The 20,996-nt window shown below is 39.8% G+C and overlaps 1 protein-coding gene across 1 annotated transcript; it reads right to left on the reverse strand.

The window, feature by feature from the left end:
• Nucleotides 1–5,940: 5,940 nt before the first annotated feature.
• Nucleotides 5,941–14,369, reverse strand: LOC125766138 (uncharacterized). Its single transcript, XM_049431821.1, has 5 exons — nt 13,804–14,369; nt 9,155–9,349; nt 7,153–7,351; nt 6,784–7,087; nt 5,941–6,705 (listed from the first exon to the last, which is right to left on the reverse strand). Exons 1-5 carry the CDS (start codon nt 13,867–13,869, stop codon nt 6,507–6,509), a joined length of 963 nt encoding a protein of 320 aa, XP_049287778.1. The 5' UTR covers nt 13,870–14,369; the 3' UTR covers nt 5,941–6,506.
• Nucleotides 14,370–20,996: the final 6,627 nt, after the last annotated feature.

A 20,996-nucleotide genomic window follows, 5' to 3' on the forward strand; every position in this document is an offset into this window, starting at 1 on the left:
AACTCGAAAATTTCATAAGGCTTACCCCTTACGTTTTTTTTGAGAAATTTTGCAAAAAAAATAAAATTGTTTTATTTTAATCCCAATTGGTTGCAATGAGTTTCTTTTCACTCAAATAATGATTGAAATAAAAAAAAGAGTGAAAAATAATGAAAAAATCAAAAAAATCAAAAAAATGAAAATTTACTAAAGGTCATTTTTGCACCAAATTTTGCCTATAACTCGGTCGGTATCCAACGGATCGCCAATCTTTAACCTGTGGTCGATAGATGGCACCAATGGCTACATTTTCTTCTTGGACAGCCATGCCCTCAGATGTCTGTGCCAGAAGTTATTCGAGGAACCAAGTTCCTTACCCTGTTTGATAAAATGTAAAATTTTTCTCATTTTTGCACCAACTTTTGCCTATAACTCGGTCGGTATCCAACGGATCGCCAATCTTTAACTTGTGGTCGATAGATGGCACCAATGACTACACTTTCTTCTTGGACGGCCATACCGTCAGATGTCTGTGCCAGAAGTTATTCAGGGAACCAAGTTCCTTACCCTGTTTTTGAACAATTTAGCGATATTGAAAAATGTGATATATTTTAATGGGAATTTGTTGCAATATGTTTCTTTTCACTCAAATAATGCTATAAACTAAAAAAAGAATAAAAAATCGAAAAAAAAATTTCAAAAAAATTTCAACTCGAAAATTTCATAAGGCTTACCCCTTACGTTTTTTTTGAGAAATTTTGCAAAAAAAATAGAATTGTTTTATTTTAATCCCAATTGGTTGCAATGAGTTTCTTTTCACTCAAATAATGATTGAAATAAAAAAAAGAGTGAAAAATAATGAAAAAATCAAAAAAATCAAAAAAATGAAAATTTACTAAAGGTCATTTTTGCACCAAATTTTGCCTATAACTCGGTCGGTATCCAACGGATCGCCAATCTTTAACCTGTGGTCGATAGATGGCACCAATGGCTACATTTTCTTCTTGGACAGCCATGCCCTCAGATGTCTGTGCCAGAAGTTATTCAAGGAACCAAGTTCCTTACCCTGTTTGATAAAATGTAAAATTTTTCTCATTTTTGCACCAACTTTTGCCTATAACTCGGTCGGTATCCAACGGATCGCCAATCTTTAACTTGTGGTCGATAGATGGCACCAATGACTACACTTTCTTCTTGGACGGCCATACCGTCAGATGTCTGTGCCAGAAGTTATTCAGGGAACCAAGTTCCTTACCCTGTTTTTGAACAATTTAGCGATATTGAAAAATGTGATATATTTTAATGGGAATTTGTTGCAATATGTTTCTTTTCACTCAAATAATGCTATAAACTAAAAAAAGAATAAAAAATCGAAAAAAAAATTTCAAAAAAATTTCAACTCGAAAATTTCATAAGGCTTACCCCTTACGTTTTTTTTGAGAAATTTTGCAAAAAAAATAAAATTGTTTTATTTTAATCCCAATTGGTTGCAATGAGTTTCTTTTCACTCAAATAATGATTGAAATAAAAAAAAGAGTGAAAAATAATGAAAAAATCAAAAAATTCAAAAAAAAAATGAAAATTTACTAAGGGTCATTTTTGCACCAACTTTTACCTATAACTCGGTCGGTATCCAACGGATCGCCAATCTTTAACCTGTGGTCGATAGATGGCACCAATGGCTACATTTTCTTCTTGGACGGCCATGCCCTCAGATGTCTGTGCCAGAAGTTATTCAGGGAACCAAGTTCCTTACCCTGTTTTTGAACAGTTTAGCAATATTGAAAAATGTGATATATTTTATTGGGAATTTGTTGCAATATGTTTCTTTTCACTTTTTTTCGCGTGTCCAGTCGTTCCTCTTTTCTGATCGCTGCCAATGATTAAAGGCCCCCATGAGGATTCCTGACGATGATAGCAGCGAGCTTCTTCTTCAACAAGCAAACAGATCGGTACGAAGCTGGCGAGTACACCAATAGCCTCGTACCGCATTGTTCGGAATGTAGACACCGTCCTCAGTAGGCACTGCTTCTGGACACGTTCAAGCAGCCTGCGACAGCTGGCATCAGCAGTGTCACCACCTTGGCAACACGGAGCGCTTTCTCCGGGACATACTCAATATGTGGCTGCCACGAAAGGTGATCGTGAAGCATGACCCCGAGGTAATGGGGGGAAGTCATTCGTGTTCCGAAAATGTCGATCGGGATGTGCTCGCTGTTCTTCAATGAGAACGAGATCATCAACGCGTCCGTCTTGTCAGCTACCAACTCAAGATGGTGATTCCTCATCCAACGGTTAACCGCGTTGACGCTAACTGACTACCTCCACGCCCTTGGGCAACTCCACACTCTTCACGCTATCATACAGTCCACAGAGTGGGACCTAGTATGAACCTCAGTGTAATGCCAACAGACAGGCACCGCGTGACTTCGCCGTGATCGGTATCATAAACGAGAAACCTGATCCAAAAACCAACTGGCGAGGATGTTCATGAGGTCTTGAGGGACTTAGTCTTTATCCTCCAAGTGCTCGTTGAGACGGTTCACAGTGAGCTTTTCGAGCAAATTGTCAAGGCCATCCATCATTCCCAGCGGACGGAAGGGTGATGAATCTACCTCCGTAGCAAGAACTGACTATCCGGCTGCTTGGTGAAAATAAGTCTAGAACTCCAGAAATAGCCGGCGTGACCTTAGAGGTCGTTAAGCCAAGAGAGAAAGAGAGAGAGAGATAGAGAGAGAGAGAGCTTTGGTGCACGAATGCTTCAAAACGTACAGTCATAATCTCTTTCCCTTCACTTACGTCAGACATTCGTCGATCTCGTGTACCATGTCACATTGAAGTGCTCATTGAAGTGCTTTACGACCCAGGTGTATACCCAGGTACGCATGATACAACCTCAAAACGTTTTATGATATCCGTAATTGATTCGTTTACATATATGGTAGCTATTACTCATAATTAGCAACACCTATTGTACCGTGTATTGATCTGTTTGCTGTCCGGCACATCAGGTCAAAGGTAATCGTATGCGAATTAGTTCTTTTTTATGATTTCTCTCGCATTCCAACACGCAATAAAAATGGTAATTATTGGCTGCAACGCTACCGTCGAATGAGTCACCTCGCCTGCGAGATAGTATAAAAACGGCATCAGTTGTCCACATTGCTTGCAGATAAGTAGTTTTACTAGACGTATGAATACTTCTAGTAAAGCACTTATCAGCCACAAAAACACTCTCAAAAAATCGCCCAAGAAAACAATCCGGCGTGAGAAATAGCTGAATTTCTTTCGATTTTAGCTCGATCTCTGGATAAATTCAGTTATTTTGCCCCTCCCAGGGAACAATTGCTTTGCACTCGCTGCTGTGACAGAAGGCAATCTGCAGAAGGTGTTAGTAGATCTTTTTCGCTAGAAAAAGAAGAGAGAGCATTAATCATGCAAAATACTGCTCTATGATATCATGCAGACGAGCGCAATTATTCGCTTCTTTTGCCCGAACTGGGTGGGGATAGTTCATCCGCTCATTGCCATTCGATTACATGAAGCATTGTGAGTTGATACTGTAGATCGCGCACAATGATTTATTGCTAGCATCCGGCCCTCTTGCAGACAGTCCAACGCAGGTATAAAAGTACCAGCAAGGTTCAGATCCGTTGACTGTGAACATTTACTCTAGAGCCAATGCAGAGCTCTAGAGTATAATGGAAACAGTCTACATAATTATTCAAATGCTTTGCTGCTATGCAAAGGTCTGAGGTGATGCGCATGATAACATTATGTGTAATAAACTACCGCAAATTGTTTGAATGGATTGAAAATATTGAGAAATTTTAAATTGAAATTACTTCACAAAATCGATCGTTAACGTCAACTTTACTACCAGATATTATTTTACGAATAACGACAACATTATCTTACCTCGTCACTATTAGCAATTGTCGCTTTTGTGAACGCGATTCAGAAAATTTTTGCGAAACTTCATACAAAAAATTACGAAATGTCGCTTTACGTGAATTTTCAGCGAAAAATCGCTATTCGAAGCGCGACTTGACGCCATCTGTAATGCGAATCGGTTGAAATAGGTTTCTTTTCACCCAAATAATAAAAAAAGAATAAAAAATAAAAATAAATCTAAAAATTCAAACAAATTGAAAATTTCTTAAGGCTATAGCCTTCCTTTTTTTTGGGAAATTTAGCAAAGAATTTTAAATTGATTTATTTTAATGCGAATTGATTGAAAAAAATCCTTTTTAGTCAAAAAATGCTTTAAATAAAAAAAGAATAAAAAGAATTAAAAAATTTAAAAAAATCTATAAATTTGCTGATCTGGCCAAGGCTACGCTGTGCTCAAACGCGACAATTGCTAAGCAATAAGTAACGGAGTTAGTTAAGCGTTTTTTTACAATATTGAAGTGATTGGTGAGTTTACAAAGCTAACACACTCAGGAAAATCTCCACAACAGTTTAAGATCAAATGTCACAATAAATATTCATGTCGAAGTGAGAGGAGTAGGTAAGACAAGTCTCAGTAATATGACTAATACCGCATGGCAGATAAATATATCCGCCATAAAATGTAGTCATAAATTGACGCCATAAAATCTGCCATCGCAAGATGCGCACGAGCCAACTATAAAAGGGTCTGACCAGTCAGTTTAGCTCTCCATTGCCATCATCATTACAGATGGAGATCGATCCATTCGTATTGATGGCGGTGATTATATTCACACAATAACTAGCATGTAAGATCTTCAGTAGCTTGGTGTATAGCTCTGTAACGGTTATTTTATTTCGTTACAGTTACCGTTTCGTCATCGTCAATTTTTAGTTATTAGTATAACAACATGAAATTAATTATAATTACCATCAACTGTCAATTATTCAAAATTTACCTTGCGCAACCGTAAACATTTATTTTACAAACTCTTTAATGTGACCCTCTTTCGGTGCGAGGTACATTTCGAAGTGGTGTAAAATATTTATCGCTGCTCATTTCACAGTTTGACAGAAGCTTCTCACTGCCGACAAAGAACATCAAGTTCCCTAACCTTGTACTACAGCGTATATCAGCTAATTACTTTAGCAAGGAATACATAACGACAATTGAAATGTGTTCAAACATATCTAATTTCAGGCCAGATCAGATAATTCAAAATGAGGTAATATTTCAGCGACTTTATTTCAGCCCAAAAACTGATATCCTTCAAATGCCAAGAAAATTAGTTTTCTCTAGCATGCCATAATTTCACCATAAAAAAACAAATTATAGCAAAACTGACAGCATTCCAAAAACATCGACTCCTCGGCAGCAGGACGGCATCCTGTGTATCCTTTCTCGCAATTTGAATGTGGCAAGGACATGCGCATACCGCGCTACGGATTCGGTCGTGCTTTTTGGGCACGTTGGGAATTGCAGCCGCAGCCTAAAGCAGTAGGTCTGCATCGGTTGCACGAATCGGTTGCAATGGGTGTGTGTGTGTCGATCGAACACACCAAAAGGTACGTCGCGCGCAATACAGTTTGGATTCCCATTAAAGCCAGCACCAGTACTTTCGGTACTTCGGAACCCGTAGCTTCGTGGCAGTATGATGTTGCTGTATCCTTGAAGCTTGATGAGCTGGTGATGCGGCCATAGGCCAGACTGAACGCGGTTCGTCGCTAGTGGAATTCCTTTTCAATCGGTGGTTTACACAGCCATCGATAATGTGTCGCTCATTATCAAGATGATGTGGCACGTTCCCGCGCGCACGATTATTCCAACTGGTCCCGCCTAATGTCCGAGACTCCAGAGCACGTCGTCGTCGTCCCACACGTAGATGCTGTTGCGCAACAGGTTGTCCAGACGATAGCGAAGAACCGGTATCAGAATGTGAAGGTAAATAGGTAGATGTTCCGTATCTGATCGGAAACGAAGGTCTTATTCGGATGGGTAGAGGACACGGAAACATGTACTACCGCATATTAGACAACAATGGGTTTACTATATTTTTTGGCTTGCACTAAAATTATACACGAGCATTTGGGATCGCGATCGGTGCTGCTAAATGCTAGTCAATAAGAGAGAGAGAGAGAGAGAGAGTGTGGATCGGGCAGTTTCTGTGCTCTGTCTGGTTGCTTGATAACCCTACCACTGCCCCATACATGTAGAAAGAAGCACCGTCAATGTGTTGTGATTTAGTTAGGACAACACGCATAAGCAAAAGCGGATGCGAATCGGTTTGGAGAGCACACGTATGGTTACTATGTTATGCAGAGTTTGTTATTGCGCTAACAATCGTTGCATTATAAAACAAAAACAAAAAAATAAAAACAGGGAGCAAAATTAAACACAAATCACACCAAAGCGGAATCAAGGTAATGTGGGATTAAAATCCTTGAACCTTGATCCAATGGGAAAAAGGTTTGAAGTATATATAACTATATAGCACATATAGGCACGCGCACGTCTAGACAATATGGCATATTAGGGGGGGGATGTGTTAAACATATTAATGGTACGAAGTTCGAGTGTTCAGGGTTCGGTGTGTCTATTTCATTGTTGCATCTTCCGGGACCTGGGCACACTTGCAGCAGGCCGGTAACCGGACGTCTATAAACTTAAACTTGTCCGGCTCACTACTCGTTGCAATCGGGGCGACAAACATCTTGTAGTACCTGTACGTCTGCAAGCAGATAAGCTTATACTTGGCGCTGGTATTACTTTTGCTGCAAGTGCTGCCATTGTTTCTGCAATAGGGAAAAACAAACACGTGTTAAGGGCTGGTTTCAACAATCCCAGGATACACAGTACACTAGCGAACTTACAAACACATCTCATACACAACGGGCTGATAGAAACCCTTCACGTTCACGATCGCTACATTGTCCACGCTGGAGGTTGGATATTCGGTGCGCGTTTCTGACGCACACAAATATTTGTCCGATTCGCTGTTAACGCGCGTCGTTAGCGGTTCCCGCTTGAATGTTTTCTCAAACACATCCTCATAGTAGCCCTTGTGCATTTTCAGTATATTATCGATCAGTTCGATTGGATACCCGGACGGGTAGGATCCGTCCTCAAATTTGGGATCTTCAACTTCCATCAGCGATTGGTTACTTGGGGTGGAAACTATACCAAGAAAAAAAAAGTAAGTAACCCCGGGCGTCACATTTACACGATCATTTTCTACTTACGCTTGAGCACAAACATGCCGTTCTTTTCGTTGGGCAATGGTGGGTCGGGTTTGCTTGCACTGCGTGGTGTGGTAGCTATCGATGAAGGTTCAGCAAACTTTGGCACCAGCTTTCCATCGGAATCACGAATCACGTACACCATCGCGTTCTGTTCGTTGTTCTCAATCGGTCGCCTAGGGCGCGTTGTACTACCGGCATTCTGCAGAAATATAGAACACACACTCAATTATTAACAATTAAGATAGATTTCTTCTCTTATGCTTTGATAAAAAAAAATTGAATAGAAAAAAAATATGTCTAATAACTATTGGCTGAAATTTTTATAGAGGGAAGGAGCTCACGAATACAATAAAACTTCTTATTATCTTGTATTTTAATTTTTATTTTAATTATATTATTTGTTTTTTAATCAAAAGTGTAAATCCCACCACGATTACTCATCATTAGGTTATATATTATGAGCGTGCCCCTAAAGGTATGCAATCAACTGTCATATCATGCTCAAAAAAGGCCTTTTGTGGTTTTATTACTCCATAACGTATTCCAATACGTTACATACAAATACTCCAAAGTGAGTAAGAGTGAGATAGTGAGTTGAAACAAAAATGAGTTGAAACGAAACATTTGATACACATGAGTTGAATACATGAGTTGAATACAACTAGCCAAATGAATATACTGCTCGCTCTGCCTAATTGTCAAACCTGCATAAGCGAACAAGCGGGCTAGTTTGAAGAACATGAAACGGGATACTTTTAGGATATTTATTATCCTACTCAGAGACGGATCATCCACTACGCAAACCGAGCGGCCACGGTGGGCCCTGATGCTAAAAGGGGCCCCGAAATTTTTGGCGCTTCCTCCGATCGGTCATAGTGGATCTATACAAAATAAAACTGATTGATTTAAGTTTATCGACAGTGCGACTCTCTTTTGTTTTGGGGCCTTAATTACCATTCCGCTTAATACCCTTAATTTTTTTTTGAGATATTTAGCAAAATTTGTAAATTGATGTATTTCAATGCGAATTCGTTGCAAGAAGTTTCTGTTCACTCAAATAATGCTTTAAATTAAAAAAAGAGTGAAAAATAATGAAAAAATCAAAAAATTAAAAAAAATGAAAATTTACTAAGGGTCATTTTTGCACCAAATTTTGCCTATAACTCGGTCGGCATCAAACGGATCGCCAATCTTTAACCTGTGGTCGATAGATGGCACCAATGGCTACATTTTCTTCTTGGACGGCCATACCGTCAGATGTCTGTGCCAGAAGTTATTCAGGGAACCAAGTTCCTTACCCTGTTTGATAAAATGTAAAATTTTCTTAATTTTTTCTGTAACTCAGCAAAATTTTTAAATGTGATATATTGTAATGCGAATTTGTTGCAATAAGTTTCTTTTCACTCAAATAATGCTTTGAATTAAAAAAAGAATAAAAAATCAGAAAAAAAATTCAAAAAAATTTTCCACTCGAAAATTTAATAAAGCTTACCCCTTACGTTTTTTTTGAGAAATTTTGCAAAAAAAATTAAATTGATTTATTTTAATGCCAATTGGTTGCAATGAGTTCTTTTTCACTCAAATAATGCTTAAAATAAAAAACAGTATAAAAAAAATATAAAAATTAGAAAATTCTATAAATTTGAAATCCTCCCAAGGTCCTAGCCCTTCTAGTCCTCCTAAGCCTTATAAATGACTTATACGTTTATGCCGGATTTTTTTTGCGACTTCAAAATAAGTCGTTAAACGAGCTGACTCCTAATAACGACTCATTCGCTCTGAGTTGACTCACTGAAAAGAGTTGTTATTCTCATCTCTAGTAATGAGTGTATACTATTATTATCTCTAAGGTGTTGTCGAGCATCTTAAACTGAAGTAAAAGATATATAAAAACAATCGTTACGAGATAGACGGGTGTACCCCGAACATTACTATTAGTGTTCCGTAATAAGGCGTAATAAATTTTAAATAAATGTCTCTATTAGGTAAAAAAAACACCTACCGAACGTGAGATGAGTTCCGTTGGCGATGGTTCCACCTCATCCGTGCTGTGCTCTTTGGGTGGTGCGGCCGTTTTAAAGTCTTTCCGATAGATCCGCTCAATGTTGGCATTTAAATCTTCCTCGGACGTTTGCTGGCGATCGCGTATCGCACGGTCGCGTATCAGTGGCCCGAACGTTTGTGGATTGGCGTACAGCTGCAAGCAGAAAACGGAAAGAAAAGTGTTTTAATGAATCATCAATACGGACGTCATTGGAAGGGGGTAAACTTTCGGTGGGACTGATAAACAAAAAACTAAACTACACACACCCTCATGGAAGATGGTTATCAGTGTGATGCATTATATTACTGGTCAGGTATTTAGCATAGCGTTTACACCTAACACTCGAGCGATGACGTCTATTGACACCTTCTGACACAGCAATGAATTATAAATGATGTGCCCTATTTTTACCTATCCCTACCTTCACGCTACTGGGTGGAACATTAGAATGTGGTGCAAGACACAAAGCATGCACTGTTGGGTTGATGATAATTAGCCATTCCCGAACATGGCGGTTTGTATTAGACTTCTGGTGGTTCGAAACAAAACCCCCTGCCTCCCCACCGGTAATGTCCGTATTGCGGTCGATGGTGGTGACAGCTTGTGACCTGGGCTTGTGCACGATACGGCAGTACATGGGAAAAAGTTTTATCAAAAATGTCAAAGTTCACTATCGACGGTACCCGAGCGAAATCGGGCGAATACTGTCACCCGGAAGTGGGCCCTTTACTTGTGTGGCTGTGTGCGGTATGTTTCGCATACATCGATCATACTTTCCACACTCTTTGTTTGCTTCCATTCTGTTACGCTCTTTGGATGTGTTGAAATTTTTCGGTGATACTCGGAAAGTTTTTTTTCCAGCTTCTGTTTGAAGTTTGCTGTATGCAGTTTGCAGGTTAATTGAAAATTACGGCACAGGACCAGCACCAGCAAAAGGTAGGATAAATTCCTTACGGTACGGTAGTGCAATATTGATTAATAATTTCCTTAGCTTCGTTGCATGGAAAGCCAAAAAGCGTCCAACAAGCGCCACACTGTTCGGTGAAAGGGGTTCTTTTTTTGGGGTTTTTTTTTTATTTTACAATGATTTAATAACTGAATGTACCGAATTTTATCATCCTTAAAGGATGATGTTGTGCGCTCCTCCACCTCCCAAAAACTCATCATCTGTTTCACCCATTTCCGGACCCATCCGGAAGCGGGAAACAAAACATTAACTCTTGTAATGTGATTGGTTCGCATGGTAACCGAACCGGGCGCTCGTGAATTCTCGTCGAGAGTGCATAATTTTCTTCGTTGTTTGTTGCAGTAAATGGGTTATAAACTGGGGAAACGAGCTTAAATATAAGAACAACAAAAACCTTCTCACACTGGTTAGGGGATAAAGCTAAAAATAACGAAATCTCATCCCCCAAAGCTTCAGAATCTCGCTGACTGGTAACATTGGGTCATCATCCCTTTTTTTGTTGATTTTTTTACGGGTAGCTTCTCGTGTGTTGTTTTGCGAACCCCCCCCGCCCCCCCCCCCCCTCCCCTTTTGCCACCATTCCGAGGTCCACTCTAAAAGCGACAGACATCGGGTCGGGATGTTATCATTTTAAACGAGCTTGGCGAGTTTCCATCATTGAATAAACATGGCACGGCTTTGGGAACGGATTTGCACCCGTGAAGGGTGCAGTTAAATTTCCGCTCTTTGCTCTTAGCTCTGCACGTCCTTGAGGTGGGTCATGGTCTGACGGATGGTTTCGCAAAGGCTGATTCGAGGGAGGATGGTTTTGGATAGGTGAACCGTCCGCTTTTTCCGTTTTTTGTGTGTGTGTGGAAGCAAGTAAACGGATGCATCTTTGCTGACACCTCATCCAGATCTTGCTCGGGTCAAGATACTTCTGGTGAGCCTTTAAGTAGCTTCAATGCGTTTTTTTCTTTCGTTGAGCGCACGTAACTTCACTGGGTGAGAATGCTTATGCAAACAAGATTCAGATTATTCTAGATTGTGCTGCATCCTTTTAGGACGTTGAACACCAACCGGTCAGCTAAGGTTGAACGATGATGAACGCAGGTTGAGCGCATGGGTATGTACATGCAAGGGGGAAGGATTATGGGATGACTATTAAAGGAATTTGCTTTAACATTCTTCCAGCATCTCCCTGGAATGCGCTTCTTGTTTGTGCGTTTCGTCAAATATAGCACGTCTGGGAAGAAGTATACAATGGTGAGACATTTTGGAGAAAAAAGTTATTCAAAAATACTCACTGCTTAGACGTCAAGAGGAATCCTTGAGGAATTCCGAAAAGCCTGAGATATAGCCAAAAATTGTTTTACCCCAAAAACGATATCATGGAAAGATGACGCAAAACCCTTCTATTTTGGTAGACTTAATCATTAATGTACACAAGATAAGGAACTCTTGCGATCCAAAAATTTGAGGATTCCAGAATTCTTCATACTTTTGCAAATAAAAGTAAATGAAGTCTCAATTACTCCAATAATTGAGCCTGGAGTTTCTTGTGAAATCATATATCCTAGAGTAGCTAATTTTAAATATTAAATATACTAACACTGCTCCACAAGAACTCTTCAAACTCTTCTCCAAAACTTCATCTTTACAAAGAGCACAAAATGGGCCCCCCGTCAGCGAACATGGAACAACGCGACCCGTTCCAGATTATGAATCTACCATAGCTGTTCGACGCATTCTAAAACACCCGAGAACCACATCACACATCTCGCGTCACAGGTGTTTGTGTTGCGCCTTGCATTGACGATTGCTGATGTTTGGTGGGATTTCCCCAAACCTGTTACCTGTTTACCGTGCAAACGTGCCGTGCCTCTAGCCAGCGCATGCGGAAGTTACACGCTATTCCATTTTTTTCGATACGTACATATCTGGAACACAAAGGGGTACGCGCGCGTGTTCTAGCCGGTGCGTGAGCACGGGAAGACCCGATGGCTCACAACAAACTGTACACCGGATCTCGTTCCCGTCAAACACCACCCACCCTGGCAGCGCTATCATGCTAAATCCTCTTCCGTTTGTCCACTTCCTTTCGGCTAGCGACCGGGGGGTGTATTTTATTTTTTTTTATGCGAGGGAGGGTCAACTTGGAAAGTCCCGGCTACAAGACGCCATATGCATATGTTTATAAACTTTTAGCCACCTGTTTGGAAGAGGATTAGCATTTCTGGGATGCGTTACTTTCATTTCCCGACTATTTAAGAATATACATCCCCAATTGTTGCTATTACTGTGAGTGTATTACTTTGTATGTACCGATTGGAAGAATGGTTACTTCCCTGTTTGGTGAGGTCGTTCGAATAAATTAATGTTGCATATTTTATACAGAATACTTCAGAGTATGCTCCAACGCACCAAGGCAACCAAGGTTTCTGGAACGATCCGCAATGATTCATTATTTAATCCGAGTGCACCACGATAAGCACTGATTGTAGGCTATTCCGAGAACTTGGAGCGATCCAATTAAAAGCATTTGGTGCACTTTTGCGCGAAAGATCTCGCTGCGAGTGGCTCCGACTGTGTGCTCTTGATCGTAGGTCCGGTTATACCGCTTATCTAGCCACAGCCGCCCGCTGGCTAAGCCGGCTCCAAAAACCATTGCGTCATACATTGGTGGTTGCGTTTTTTTTTTATTGTTACTGCTGCATACTTTTTCTTATGAGCGACAACTCTCCACATTGAGCGGGGAGGAAAAAAAGCCGCGAAACCACTTTGCGCAACTTACGGCGATCGCTCGTATCTCATCTCACATTCACTGCTGCTGAGAGACAGATAGAGGAAAAGAGAGAGAGAGAAAGCCTGGATATCGAAAATAGTGAGAGAGAGAGAGAGCGATTAAAGGGGTTGCCTGGTTGGGTTTGCATCGAATCACCGATCGTGTAATAAATGTTTCACCCCTGGGAAATGAATTGACATTGTTACAGATTTTACAATGCGCAAGAGCTTTTACATTCCACGGGTTACGATCGAGTTTTTGCCTACAGCGGAGCAACAATCGTTACCGATTGCGCTCGTTCAGTAGAAGTTAACTTTGGCAGATGATGTACTTTTTATCACACTTGACAACTAAGCTGTCAAGCGCGGTATTGCAGTGTAAAAACGGGAGATCACAATCTTCCGAGCAATAATAGCGTGTCAGCTCCATTTGTGTAAACAAATCAATGCTTCGTCTACGGTCGGCTTGGTCGCCACTCGCACTCGTAGTATCCGAAACCTGAAAACCTTTTGCCGTGTGACGTCATCCAGACGTGTTACACCAACAAAAAAAAAAGAACTCGCAACAGCACCGTTATCAATGTCTGCCAAACTTGATTCGGTGTGCTTGTTTTGCATAATAATTTGCATCACTCTACGGCGGTTTGTTACTGAAACCCACTCTATCTGACACACAATTGCGTACTTTTTTTTTCCTTCGAATTTCTTTCTCTTTCCTAACTCCCACGCACCGTGTTGGGCGTCTTCTTCCGATATCTTGCTTTCGCTGCACACCATCTGTCAAATCGATCTCGGATAGACAGCGCGGCTGTGATCTCATCTGGATGAGCGTCCGTTCGACAACAACAAAAACACACGCACACACACACATGCTTACCGATACGATGAAGAGCTGGAAGGTAAACAGGATAAGCAGTGCACGGCCGGTTTGATGGTGCGCCATACTGTTTTGGCAGTTTGTTGGGCGAGTTCGGGACCGACGAAAACGGGAAGTGTGGCTCGGTTGATCGGTTGTAAACGTGGACGCAGCTTTTGCACAGAGGTTCCCCCAAAGCACGTAACCGGTGTTCCAGTGACCTTCACCCCTGTGCCCTTTTTTGTGTCTTTTTGTTGTTGAAGACCACTGCCTGACACTTTCACCACACCGCCGATACCACCCCCCGTCGTTTTATCACGCAACAACTCCGTCACGAGTGCGAATGGGCTACCGGACACACACAATACGGATTACACCACGTGAACCGTGGGGTGGGGTGAATGTGTTTTGTAGGGGGTGGTGGTGGTGGTGGGGGAGGGAAAAAGTGAGAAAGTGAAGGGACCTGGATGGTACCGGAACCGTTGCACTAACGCAGACTCAACTCAACTCGCGCACTACTTGGTACCCACTCGGCAAGATTAACCACGGCGTGCGGTTCAACGTTTCGGTCACTGCGCATCTACTAACAGCGACGCACTCGTCTGCAATGATTAAATACTCGCCGGCCGGAGAGCATAGCCGAACGCGCTCCAACGCAACTCCAAAGACGCGAAGTCGCTCTCTTCGCATGCTTTACAGGGGTTTTCTGCTCGGTAACGAGATAAAACACTTTTCGTGAGAGACAGAGAGAGAGAGAGCAGTTGGATACTATTCCGTGCAAGGTTAAGGTTAATGGTGAAGTCGAGGTATTTAAACTCTTTTTTTAAATTGCTCAATTAGAAACGATGTATTTACAGATGGTACCGTATGGTAATACGTTCCAGAAAGAGTATTTGTTCGATTACGTTGAGGAAGATCTGGAAGAGATAATTTAATTATGAATATTTCTCATTTTGCTTCATTCACAATATCATTCATAATTCATTGTATGAGTGTTGTAATACTGACCAAGGATTTCTGACAAAAAAATGGAAGATTATTGGAAGATCCAGTGGCAGTTATAGTTGTTTTTTTTTCTCGGTTAGAACGGCCTGGCCGTATCAAGACTTATTTTACCACGTAGCAGGATAGTCAGTCCATGCTACTGGGGGACGGTCCGGATGGGATTTGAACCCGGTCCTGCCGTGTGGACGGGCGCCGTTTTTCACATGTACCACCGGGCCGCCCCAGTTATAGTTGCTATAAATATAGGGGATAGTTGTTATAAAGTTAAATCTAAAAAAAACTAAAACTTAAAAAAAGCTAAAACTATCCAGTTTTGTGATGCAAATAAGTCTAGTAAGCCAGAATTGGCCAGCGTGGCCTGTAAGGTCGTTAAAAGCAAGAAAGAAGAACAAGAATAAAGCTAAAATAACCGAAAAGAAAAATATTTTCATCGATCGTAATAATAAAAACGAGCCGTTAAAATCATAAAAAACACGGCGAAGATGAAGAACCCTGTACCAGAAAAAATCACGTAGGCGCCACCGACTGAGGCACCTGTGTGCCGATATTGCAGTGCATATCGAATGTATTAAACCTGATCGTTAATTCGCCTCCCTCGCTTGCTAGATTATAGGTGGAAATAATTAATGTTTCTGAAAATAAATTTGGTACACATTATGCTGTTTTCTAAGGAAAAATATTTGTTAAGGCGCAGGGTTGTATATAAAATCCATACATAATTCCATCCATCCATAGTTGGATATAATACTAAACAATAGAGAGTTTAGTCATGCATTTTTGCTTCCAAACAGCTGCTTGTTGGATCACGTTGATTTATTTCTATGTGTAGATCACGTTATACATCAAAATTTCTTTTTATCAATATTGGAGTTTGTCTGGGAATTTGCCATGACTGGTCATGAATTTGATCAACACAGAAGTTATGTTTTGGGTGTAAAAAAAAAAAACAAAAAAACATTGTTACGCAGATGAGTGATTCATTCTTACAACGTTATCACGCACGCATCAGCTGTTATAATTTAATTTGCTGCTTTAATTAATTGGAAAGAAACCAAATTTGTTTTGAATTATTCTCTGAAGATTAAGTACCCTTTAAATCTCAATTCTTTTAATTGCATATTCTACTGGCTAATCTCTGCTTTGCTTTGGTTAAATTACAAAATTGCGTTTGACGGCTGCATAACGGAACGTGTCATAACGATCAATAACGAAAGAGTGTGAATGCGTCACTCAGCGTATTATCACGCTTCCCAGCAACCATTTATCGCACCAGTTGGCCGAGGGTTCTGAGCGCTTACGAGTCGAAAAGGATTCATTGCACGTAATCTAACGTGGCTGATGTAAAGTGTAAACGATTCCCTTTCGGTGCCCAGCTGGTAGAAAGGTTTTTGTTTTTAGACACTCACTACGGGATGTGTAACGGAAGCGACCATCAGCAGCACTCATTAGCATTCTATGAGCACCTTGCGCTTGGGTCAAACCGACGGGACGGATATTCCTGCCGGCTGACCGCACAAACCACAACAACCGACCGGTGGTGATATGGTACACTCCAAATATGTGGTACGAAGGAAGACCCGTGTCTACGCATGATTCACAATGCAAAGGGGGAAATCCTTTTGCCGCTAAACATTAAGCATCCAGTTGTAGAATAAATATAGAAATCATAACCTGGATGATATGTATGCAAGTTTATGACGAAATTGGAAGAAAAAATACCGACGTCAGCATCTATTTTAAAATCAATAATCAAAGTATGTAATTGGTTCTCGTTGAATCATCAATCAAATAACGACCGTAATTTTATGCTAAAAGAGCTTCCTTCGGCAACCGTTTCATTATGTGTTCTTTTGCTGAAAAGCTTTCTTCCTACTTGAATTTTCAAACTTCAAACAAAAACAAACACCTCCAGCTTGTTCGCGTTCGTAACGCGAACCATAACACGTTTCGTATTGAAATGGAATACAGACAAATTACAGGGGTTTTGTGCAAGTTTCCTTTACAACCAAGCTACCTTGAATCGGGTTGCGGTAGCTATTTAAATTAACCTGTCACCCTTCCCAGCATGATAAATGTCAAAGATGTAATAGAAAAATAAATTGTGCATAAGTGTATTACGACTACCCGGCGACGAACCGAAAGCGCCTAGATGTATGCAAAAACAATTATTTCTTTCACCTAGTCACTCACCCGTTGGCTTTAAGACGTAACAAGGTCACCGATGTGTCTTTTTAGATAGTGAAAAAAAAACCTACGCAAAAAGTATTTGCATACTTTCGGGCGCTGTGAACTTTAAGGAGTAAAACGAGACGGAAAGAAGCGTACAAAGGAATGTGTGGAAATTCATGTATGCTAGTTGATGTGAAAATATGACGTACTTCTCCCTCGCTTGCCCTTACACTGGTAGGTATTCAGTTGTAAGAAGCAGAACAGCGTTGTAGAGCATGCTGGAAATGGTTTAATGTTTTTAACTCAAGCCTGTAGATTGTCGTTCTTGCGCTCTTGGAGGAAAAGATTTTGATAGATGGGGAATCTATCAGGGGAAAAAAACAAACAAACATCCCGGTAACATTCCGTACGGATTTGGCATGCACGTGTTGACAAAAAATAATCCAACATACCTGAAGAAAGAGAGAAAAACCTGAAATATCCAACAGACGGTCGAACAACAGCAGACTGAACGGTTTTGGTTTTAAGAAACGTTACCGTTTGCTGTCGAAAGTTGGCAAAGGTAGGGAAACAAGATTTTGTTCGACTTGTTGTTGCTTTAAAGCAATGTTTGATCCTATTTTCTTTCACCGAGTCGCGTAAAGAATGGTGTGAAAGCTCGATTTGTCGACTCAACTGTGTTTAGCGGATTGTTTCTTGTTGTTTGTTTCGAGTTTTGCCATTGCAAGGGGAAAGTCTCTGTATGCTAGACACACACGCAAAAAAAAGCAATACCAGTACCAGTGCAGACGTGTGAAATCAACCCTGTCATGGTGGTACAACGACCAAAAACATGGCTAAAAATACAACACATTGATGGTGGCTTTAGCTGACATGCTAAACGTTCTGTTGGACGGTTGCCCACCATCACGCACTTCATCCAGCGTTGTTGACAGCCAGTGCACTGTGTGGGTGTGGGTCCGTCCATTTATGGAGAAGATTTAATTGACCGGATTAGGTACTGGGCGACTAGCTCATTAACGTCAACCAGTACGATTTGGCTACCGGGTGGGGGAGGAGCGAAACGATACGATAAGGATGTGCCAGCCGTGTTAATAAATCGCCAGACAAACAGCTACAAACGAGCGGTGGTAAAGTAATCCGGTAGACAGATAGACTAAATGAAGGGCAGCAGAAGAAGAAAAAAAGCAACAACCTCTGCCTGGTATTTTAACAGATTATAGACGATGAGCCGTGACGTTTCGTTTGATATGAACGAGCAGAGAGGATTTTATCATTCATCCATAAACAATGATTCTTAATAAGTGTAGTAATTTTATACGATCATAATATTGACAAATGAGTATTTAAGTTTTAACATTTATCTTTATTTGATGGTGAACGATTATTGCATTTCCCATTTACAAGCTTTAAGTGTTATTCGCTCTAGCATTGGACAATTGTGCATTCAATTATGGATGAAATTAATTTTCTTTAACGATAAAATCCTTCCAATTGAAGTATTAAAATTTATCAAAAACTAAGATAAACATTAGGCGCGCAATAATTGTTACTTTTAGTAAACGACCGGGCGCCTCCTTGTGTGTTTTTCGAACTGTATTTACGAATGTCAAAATCCGTGTATTGTATTTGATTATTAGTATTATGTTTTCAGATTGCTCTTACATTTGTCTTAACAATCTGTCAGACTGTCCGTAGCAAGGGCTGACTATCCAGCTACGTGGTTAAAATTAGTCGAGTATAAAAAATGACCGACATGACACCGTTACTAAACACTTAGCAATTGTCCCGTTTGTGAACGCGATTCAAAATATTTTTTGAGCGAAAATCTCAACTCAAGGACAATACCCAAAACAAATTTAAAAAATAAAAAAAAAAATTGAAAATTTCGTTCAAAATTTTATAAATTGAATTATTTTAATGCGAATCGATAGAAATAAGTTTCTTTTCACTCAAATAATGCTTTGAATAAAAAAAAAAAGAATAAAAAATCAGAAAAAAATTTCAAAAAATTTTACACTCGAAAATTTCATAAGGCTTACCCCTTACGATTTTTTTGAGAAATTTTGCAAAAAAAATAAAATTGTTTTATTTTAATCCCAATGGGTTGCAATGAGTTTCTTTTCACTCAAATAATGATTGAAATAAAAAAAAGAGTGAAAAATAATGAAAAAATCAAAAAAATCAAAAAAACGAAAATTTACTAAAGGTCATTTTTGCACCAAATTTTGCCTATAACTCGGTCGGTATCCAACGGATCGCCAATCTTTAACGTGTGGTCGATAGATGGCATCAATGGCTACATTTTCTTCTTGGACGGCCATGCCCTCAGATGTCTGTGCCAGAAGTTATTCGAGGAACCAAGTTCCTTACCCTGTTTGAGAAAATGTAAAAATTTTCTTATTTTTGCACCAACTTTTGCCTATAACTCGGTCGGTATCCAACGGATCGCCAATCTTTAACTTGTGGTCGATAGATGGCACCAATGGCTACATTTTCTTCTTGGACGGCCATACCGTCAGATGTCTGTGCCAGAAGTTATTCAGGGAACCAAGTTCCTTACCCTGTTTTTGAACAATTTAGCAAAATTGAAAAATGTGATATATTTTGATGGGAATTTGTTGCAATAAGTTTCTTTTCACTTAAGTAGTGCTTTAAATTGAAAAAAGAATAAAAAATCAGAAAAAAATGTCAAAAAAAATTTCCACTCGAAAATTTCATAAGGCTTACCCCTTACGTTTTTTTTAAATATTTTGCAAAAAAAAATAAAATTGTTTTATTTTAATCCCAATTGGTTGCAATGAGTTTCTTTTCACTCAAATAATGATTGAAATAAAAAAAGAGTGAAAAATAATGAAAAAATCAAAAAAATAAAAAAAACGAAAATTTACTAAGGGTCATTTTTGCACCAAATTTCGCCTATAACTCGGTCGATATCCAACGGATCGCCAATCTTTAACCTGTGGTCGATAGATGGCATCAATTGGTACATTTTCTTCTTGGACGGCCATGCCTTCAGATGTCTGTGCCAGAAGTTATTCGAGGAACCAAGTTCCTTACCCTGTTTGAGAAAATGTAAAATTTTCCTCATTTTTCTGCTGTTCAGCAAAATTTTTTAATGTGATATATTTTGATGGGAATTTGTTGCAATAAGTTTCTTTTCACTCAAATAATGCTTTAAACTAAAAAAAGAATAAAAAATCAGAAAAAAATTTCAAAAAAATTTTCCACTCGAAAATTTCATAAGGCTTACCCCTTACGATTTTTTTGGGAAATTTTGCAAAATAAATAAAATTGATTTAATTTATTTCGAATCGGTTGAAATAAGTTTCTTTTAACTTAAATAGTTGCTATAGTGTTAATAATGTTAATACTGGTTAATAATGTTAATGATTAGCAAGAAGTTTCTATAATATTTGTCACAAAACAAAGGCAGCGCGCTGTCACTTCTCGAACAAGACAAACCAGACAAAACCACAAGAACAAATCCAAGCAATCATATGGAGGTGCTCTGTCAACCTGCATAGAACAAACCAGACAAACTCGACATAGAACAAAACAGTTTGATTTTGTCTTGCATGTCTGTGTCACACCTTGAAATTCTCTATACCTTGTCAAATAGCACCGAAGCGGTTTGTGTGCTGGATTGCTTTGTTAATAATTTTTGTGGAACAGAGAATTTCAGATTTTTCGATGGTCGATGGAGTGACAGTTCTACACGACAATTGGCAGAGCACCTTTCGAACAGTGTCGCGTTTGTCTGGTTTGTTTGGCTGTTCACAGCGCGCTGCCAAAATCGTTGCGTGCTGTGGCGTGCACGTTGCCGTGGTTGAAATATTTCACGTGCCATGCTGATTGCCTACGATCAGGCGTATGCATGCGGTTCGACAGCGATGAACAGCAATTAAATTATTTAATTTAAAGTTTGCTAATTTGCTACGATTACCGTCGTATGTTGGCAGGCAGATATAATTGCTCCATCCCACAAAACCATTCCCCATTCGCTGCTCGATTCCCTCGGTAGTTTGTGGATTTTCATT

Source organism: Anopheles funestus, chromosome X (genome assembly GCF_943734845.2).
Source record: "Anopheles funestus chromosome X, idAnoFuneDA-416_04, whole genome shotgun sequence".
NCBI lineage: Eukaryota > Metazoa > Arthropoda > Insecta > Diptera > Culicidae > Anopheles > Anopheles funestus.

Excerpts from the sequence above, each read along its gene's own strand:
- LOC125766138 (XM_049431821.1), bottom strand. The coding sequence starts at position 13,869 with ATGGCGCACCATCAAACCGGCCGTGCACTGCTTATCCTGTTTACCTTC. Across the intron at positions 9,350-13,803 it reads TCCAGCTCTTCATCGTATCG|CTGTACGCCAATCCACAAAC; the intron begins GTAAGCATGTGT and ends TTCTGCTTGCAG. Across the intron at positions 7,088-7,152 it reads CGGCATGTTTGTGCTCAAGC|TTTCCACCCCAAGTAACCAA; the intron begins GTAAGTAGAAAA and ends TTCTTGGTATAG.